Source organism: Poecilia mexicana, unplaced genomic scaffold (assembly GCF_051168715.1).
Source record: "Poecilia mexicana isolate PSO_F unplaced genomic scaffold, ASM5116871v1 scaffold_16, whole genome shotgun sequence".
In the NCBI taxonomy this organism is placed as follows: Eukaryota; Metazoa; Chordata; class Actinopteri; order Cyprinodontiformes; family Poeciliidae; genus Poecilia; species Poecilia mexicana.
The window spans coordinates 2,171,670-2,179,373 of record NW_028263385.1 but is presented as its reverse complement, the minus strand read 5'-3'; the positions used below and the strand labels follow the sequence as shown (position 1 = coordinate 2,179,373).

Here is a 7,704-nt window from a genome sequence, read left to right as displayed (position 1 = left end):
TAAAATCTAGAGGGCAGAGATATCTGCGGCTTATATGTGTATGTTTACTGTTTTTTTTTAAACACTTTGGGGTTGCGGCTTATAGTCTGGAAAATACAGTATTTATTTCATAAATAGTGTTATTTCCTGGATTTTTTCTGTGAAGAACCCAGAGAGGGTTATTTGGTTGTGGTTTCTGGAAAACAATACATTTTTACATTTAGACACTCCTGCAATCGTCACACTTTTTCTGTTACAAACTGACTCCGGCCCCCCGCCAGAGAAGGGAAAAGTTATGTGGCCCTCACAGGAAAAAGTTTGGGGACCCCTGCGCCACACCATACTTTTTATATTCACTTGAGTAACTTCACTATATGGCAAACAAACATGCTTTAGCCAAAATTCAGCAGATCCAGACACAAATTTACAGTTTATGTCAAAGTGAGGCCTCTTGTTCATACACAAGCTTTGTTGTTCCTCTAGTTTAGAGACATTTGAAAGTGAAAAAGATGCAATAAACTCTATATATTGTTATTGTGGTAATAACTCATCCATTAGCATTGCTTCTGCTAATCCACTAATAGACAAGCTAATTTTTCATTTCTGGAGATAAAGAGCAAAGAATGTGCTTCAAAAATAAAATTTGGAAAAAATATATTTTATGAACAAAACTTAGAAAAAAATGTAACTTTTCTCAATAAAAAAAACATCTTTGTCGTAATTTAAAATAGTCGAGCCTACATTTATGTGGTTTGCTAATTTTTCACATTTTATTTTTGAAATGTTTGCTTTTAATTTAATAATTTTTTTCAGATTTTTAAACGATTTGTTCATATGTATAGTCACACGAAATTCAAATTAAATGTGAACTTAACGGTTTATCGGCAGACTGGTTTTGCTAGCTAAGGGAGCTTGCCACTCACAATATGGCGGCGAAAGACGAGCTGAATGTGGGCGGAGCAAACAGAGGACGCAGGCAGTGGAAGGAAGGAGGATGCTTTGTTTTTAGAGCAGAAAGCGGCTGGAGGAAACGTCAGTTTCCCCCCAGATGGACCTACTGCGGTACAGAAAGCTTCACGGAGTTTGTTGACGCAGAGATGGATCCGGTTCTAAACCTGGAAGTTCGGGTTCTGCTCCACAGAACAGGTATGAAGCGCTATCACCGGAAGGACCGCTGGGACTTTCACATAGAAACAACATGGAGGCATTTCTCCCCATACGCCTCATGTAGCGGGTCGCCCGTTGCTGCGATACGTCTCACCGTCCGCCATATTGAATGTGGAATATGTGCCAGTAAGCTAATACAAGTAAATGGACCGAACTTCACAAAGTGCCGTTCTATAAAGTATTTTAAGTTAATACCCGTTATTGACACATTTTCTCACACACATTAATATATTTGGCAATCAAAGAAATGAGAGTTTCTAACTTTAGATGTGATTAATTATTTGGGGCATTTCTGAATAAAGAGCACAATGTTTTTATTTGATAGAAATTATTCTGATCATTTTTATATTGACATTGATGAACAGACACTTTTACAGTGTTTAATTAAAGGACATATTTACATAATTCCATAATTTAGTGTACATTTAATGTTTCAAGACAAGAAAATTATTTTCTTGTATTTATTTTTTATACATTATTGAGAAATGACTTTTTATTTATAAATCAGTCATTGTCAAACATTAAACTACATATTTTTCTTACTTTTTTCCAGAGAACAAATATTTATTACAATCAATAGCAGAGTATGTCAACTCTGCTGTTGACAGCAAAGAGTGAAAATAATTCTAACAGAGTAAATCATTTTTATTTCATTACATAAGCTGCATTAATACACTAATACTTCAGACTGAGATATTTAAAAACACACAAAAAGTGAAAGAATAAAACATTTATTTATTATACTGGGAGCACTGGTCACAGGCTTCAGTCTGCTGGTCACACTGGGAGAACTCAATGACTTCTGAGACGTCCTGGTTCACAGGCTGAAGCCGAGGATAAAAGAGAAATTATCCAAAAGTTAATAGAAACTACATATATGTTTCCTTGACATTCATAACAAGCCATTTTCAGCATGTTGGGCTCTGACTCGTAGCATCTTTATAGCTAAATACCGACATGGTGAAGCTGAGCTGGAAACAGACTGAAGAGCAGCAGCTCCAGCTCTGATCCTGACTGATCTTTCCTCACTAAATCCTCTGGTTTCTAATGAACTTCTCCTCTAACAGCGGTTTCTCATCAGCTCTCATTAGAAAACAGTATGAAAACGTTAGCTGCTATGCTAACAATCAGCAATTACTTCGGGCCAATTTAGCTACATAGGAAATATTTTCTGGTTGTTTTCCGGTTGTAATTCTGATCTTTCATCCTTACCTGTGAAAGGTAATGCCAATGAATCCAGTTTGTTTCATAAAACGGTTGAAATAAGTCCACACAGAACAGGACTTAAGGAGCTCCGATCGCTTTGCTGCCACACAGAAGATGGCGGACGCTGTTACGTAGGACTCAGCGCTCCATGAGGCGTCTAGTATTGATGTCTATGTTTCTCCCACCCAGCAGAAACGTCTCAGCTTCAGTTTCTGCTGCGAGAAGTTCAGTGGTGGAGAGTTGAAGCTCCTCAGGCAGGTCAGGTCAGCCATGTTTCTACTCACAGAAACACGACCAGATCTCGTGAGAATATCACAGAGTCCTGATTTTATCCTTTCTCCACGATCATCCATCAGGCTCCAGGTTACCAGATGTTTCTGACTGCTGTATATATATCAATAACATATAGATATGTCATGATGTCTGGATCTGTTGCAACGGTAGCAACTTTAGTAACTGATCCTCATAGAAAATTCAGTGGAAGGAAAAACTAATTTGCGTTACAGCTGGAGTTTGTTTTCTTATTAAAATGTACTTTAAATTTTAAATGATGTTCTGTACATTACATCAAACAAATACACTTCAGTGTTTCAGACTACACTTAAAAAGGAGAAGAAGACAGGAAGGGGGAAGAAACTGAAACTGAACCAAAGAGAAACTCTGAAAGACTTCCAGGAATCCTGGAGAATTATTGATAACAGGACAGTTTGTCTGCTTAAAGGAAAAAGAAAAGACAGAAACTGAACTAAAACTGATGTTCGGTTTGAACATTCCTGACCTGCAGATAATGTTCAGACCGACTGGTGAAAAACATCTGATTTTTTTCCCTGCAGACGTCCAACAGCAACATGTCTGCAAACAGGAGATGGTTCTGAAACAGGAGGACTCTGGTCTGGATCAGGAAGAACCAGAACCACCGGATATTAAAGAGGAGCAGGACGAGCAGAACCAGACTCCTACGGACGAACCAGAAAAACCAAACAAGCGTGAGTTCTGTGGGAAAATCCAGAAATAGAAGCCGTCCAGGTCCTGAAGCATTAAGTTAATACTTTAAATCCAAACATGGACTAAATTATTCTACACCAAAAACAGAGTATTTGAAACCTGGTTTGAGAAACATTGATTTATTTTGTGAATGTACCGTCATGGTCCTTTTATGAACGTCCATCTGTCAGATCACAGAACAGACGGATTTGGTCAGAAGAGTCACTGAAGGCCGATTTGATGACATGATTGGAGATTAATTTATAGAATAAATGATGTGAATGCAGCATATGAAGAATTTTTAAGAATATTTAAATTACTAAATAATAAGAACTGCCCAGTTAAGGAAAATGAGATGAAAAGCAGAAAAATGAGCAGCGGATTGCAAAACGCATGTAAAGAAAAATAATAATAATAAAAAACTTTTTAGGGAATTTATAAAACAGGAGAACTTCTGAATTAGAAAACAAATATAAGAAATATAAAAATAAGTTAACTGATATTATAAAGACATGTAAAAATGAATATTACAATAATACAAAGGCAACATGGAACATTTAAAATAATATCAGGAAAAGTGATTATCTGTGGGGTTTTCATATATCTAAAGAAAGCTTTTGACACAATAAATCATATTTTGGTTAAAAAATTAGAACGTTGTGTAGTTTTGAACTGGATGAGGAGTTATTTAAAGAGCAGAAAACAATTTGTGAAAATGGAGATACTGAGTCTGATTGTCTGGAGGCTGCATGTGGGGAACCTCAGGGTCAGCACTGGGACCAGTTTAATTTAATTTAAACTTCCAACAACTTCTTTCCATAGTCGCCTAAATCAGTAAATTAAACAAATGGTTTGACAAGAATAAATTACCACTAAATTTGAACAAGACTTTTATCATCAAATTCAAGTTCAGACAGAAGATAGAAAGGGTTTCTGTATTTTGTTTCTCTGTGTGATAATAAATGATAAAATCAGTGGTAAACCTCAAATTAAACATTTACAGAATAAACTAAGCAAATCAATCCTTGCTAAAGCCAGACATATTCTGAATAATAAATCACTTCATATTCTTTATAACTCTCTGATTTTGCCATATTTAACATTTTGTTCAGAAGTGTGGGGAGTTAAGTAGTAAAGCTCTTTACATTCACCGAGTATCCTACAGAACCGAGCCGTTAGAATCATAATGTTGGTTGTTATGAGACCACAAACCCGTTATTATTAAAATCTATGATTCTTTAATTTGAAGACCTGGTGGGATTAAAAATAGCTGAAATTATGTTTAAGGCATCTAATAAACTGAGCTCAGACAGAGCAGGTTTAATGAAAGAGAACGAGGATAAAACTTAAACTCAAACTTCCGGATTCTGAGTTTACCAACAACAAAGAGCTTCTGTACTTCAATTCATGGTGTAAAGTTATGGAACAAGTTAAATTAGGAGTTAAAATAAAGTCAAAATTTAATACAATTTAAGAGGAAATATAAGGAAGTCATTTTCACAAGATACAGAAATATGGGCGAACGTTAGCATTACTGTGTAAATTGAGGCTAACGCAGAAGTGTGGATATGTAAACACAGATAAGATGGAAGATTGATTAACCTGTCATTTTCCTAATTTTTTTGATTTATTAATGAGGATCCATCTGAAAACAGTGAGTTTATGGGGTCAGAGTTCATACGTTTCTTACTTCTTCCTGCTCCGTTTGAAGCATGTTAAGGTTACTGTGGTACAAAAATATGTGCCTTTTGCATTCCTTGTTCATGTGTATGATTTTTTGCTTCTATCATGTTCAAGATAAATAAATAAGATGCTACTCGCTATCTCAAGGCTAGCATATGGTAAGGCTAGCATTTGCCGATGTCAGTTGATCATTAATCCATTCAGTAGCTAGCTTCAGAATGGATGTAGCCTCTTGCTACAAGAAAGTAGCCACTGCTTGGTGCACGCTGGTCTTAATTTTGGCCTTAATGCCATGCCATAAAAACAAAGCACAGGTAATTCCTGATTGAACCAGTTGGTGGCAGCCTTTCTCACACAACAAATGAAGAAGCTTCTCACTGAACTCGCTTTTCTTCTTCTTTTGTCTCCAGGCCAACAGGACATTTTCTTGGATACTCGGCTTATAAAACAGGAGAAAATTTCCAGACTGGACCAGGAGGAACCAAAACCTCCACAGATCAAAGAGGAAGAGAAGAATCCACGCCACACTCAGGCCGAAAAGCAGCTTGAAATGAACCAGGAGACCAAGCCTGTCATTTTGACCTCTGCTAACAAAGAACAAGACCAAAGTGAATCCGAACCAAACCGGAACCATCTCAGAAGAACCAGCAGCGAAGCAGACACCTCACCCGTCTCAGAGAGTCGGAGCAACACAGAATCAGATCAGAAACCTTTGCAGTGTTCCCACTGTGGGAAAACGTTTGTGTGTAGAGCCAAACTGACGGCTCACACACGAGTTCACACCGGAGAGAAGCCATTTGTTTGTAAAATGTGTGGAAAAAGATTCAGAACCAATGATTGTTTAAAGCGACATCTGCTAATCCACACAGGTGAGAAACCTGTGATTTGTGAGATCTGTGGGAAAAGATTCAGTCGGAGCTGCTACTTATCAGTTCACACCAGAACCCACACCGGAGAGAAACCGTATGAGTGTGAGGTGTGTGGGAAAAGTTTCCCCAGCAACTCTGCCTTGCACAGTCACACCAGTGTTCACACGGCGGAGAGGCCACATGCGTGTGAAGAATGTGGGAAAAGGTTCGGACGGAAGGGAACATTGGACAAACACAGGAGAACCCACACCGGAGAGAAACCGTATTTCTGTGAGACGTGTGGAAAACTTTTCAGAGATAACTACACCTTATCACAGCACATAAAAATCCACACCAAGTAATGAACCGGAGCGGAGTTGCCATGGTGACCACATAAGAAGTCTGACTGTAGTTGGTGTATCATGAACGTTTCAAACTCAACACTGATACCAAGAAATGAATCATTTTAAAAACTTTCCTAGTTTATTACTCACTTTGCTTCTCTATTTAGCAGCTGATCTGTCAGATGATTAACATCTTCTGGCGTTAATTCGTACTGCAGCAGAATGGAGCGTTGCTATGGACACTAAATCCAGACATAAATATTTTGTAAATCAGAATTCATAGTTAAGATTTTGCAGGATTGTAGAATAAAATGTATGAACATTTCACTAATTAGAACAAACTTAGAATCCATAGAAACTTCTCATTACCTTAGAGCAGTGGTTCCCAAACGTTTTCTTCTGCGCCCCCCCTATGGATTACAAATGGCTGTCTGGTTGAAACGACACGTGTGAGGTGGGGGTGGCATTGACTTTTTGGGGGGCAAAATGAATGTACGTAGCTGAAAATAGACACCAACATCGGTAGCCTACAGGCTACTTGTTAAGCTTAAGGTTCTGTATTGATGTTAGCTAGTCATCTTTTAGCTAACATTAGCTAGTCATCTTTTAGCTAACATTACCTTCATCCAACAGCTTTACTCAACTCAGTGGGTTAGTTTGGAGGGAAAAACTGTGAAAAGTTCTTTGCGTTTTGCTGGTTTGCTGCCGTGATTCTAACACAAACCTACGTAGCTCCGCCCAGCAGCAGCAGGTCTCCTTCACAGGTGGAAACCCAGCGCGAGCGTCGTAGCGCTCATGTTGCGTTTAAAGGCGGCTCGGAAAAACAGATTACAACATGTTAACAACGGATTAAACAGTTTTAACTGCTGATAAAAGTGACAGAGGACACAGATATGGGAAGTGTGGAAGCCTCTACTGTATCAAATTGACATAGGAATAACAGAGAGTTGGCCATTCTAAGGTAAAAACCCAGCGCATACAGTGTTCATGTTTTGTTTTTGGTTTTTTTCATCTAGACGGCTTCCCGCGCCCCCCCCTGCAATGACACGGCGCCCCCCCTAGGGGGCGCGCCCCACAGTTTGGGAACCTCTGCCTTAGATCAACTTTATCAGAACAAGAATCCAGAGAAACCCCCACGACTTTATAAATCAGACTACTTATTCTTAAACATGCAGTTATCCTTTTTGTTTTCTTTTGCTCTTTTCCTTGGTTTGTTTCATTGTATTTCCTTTTAATTCATGTAAAGCACTTTGAATTGCCTTGTTGCTGAATGTGTTTTAGAAATAAAACTACCTTCCAGTACATTAACCATCTTGGTGTGTAAAACCTAACTGAACAGTGGTGGGCACACTTCTGCTAACCTAACAGCAGAGCTACGATTTAGCTTAGCACTAATAGCTAACTTTAAAACTTTAGTGCACTTAGTTTCCCCTACAATAATATTTTCAGATACATTTTAAAGTGCTAATTCACTTGGCTGTTTTGTAAACCTT

The 7,704-nt window shown here is 38.2% G+C and overlaps 1 protein-coding gene across 1 annotated transcript; it reads left to right on the top strand.

Annotated features, from left to right (window-relative positions):
- The first annotated feature begins 935 nt into the window (after positions 1 to 935).
- LOC106921201 (uncharacterized) lies at positions 936 to 6,538 on the top strand. The gene is made up of 3 exons (XM_014992709.2): positions 936 to 1,125; positions 3,186 to 3,338; positions 5,430 to 6,538. Exons 1-3 carry the CDS (start codon positions 1,077 to 1,079, stop codon positions 6,227 to 6,229), a joined length of 1,002 nt encoding a protein of 333 aa, XP_014848195.2. The 5' UTR covers positions 936 to 1,076; the 3' UTR covers positions 6,230 to 6,538.
- Positions 6,539 to 7,704: the final 1,166 nt, after the last annotated feature.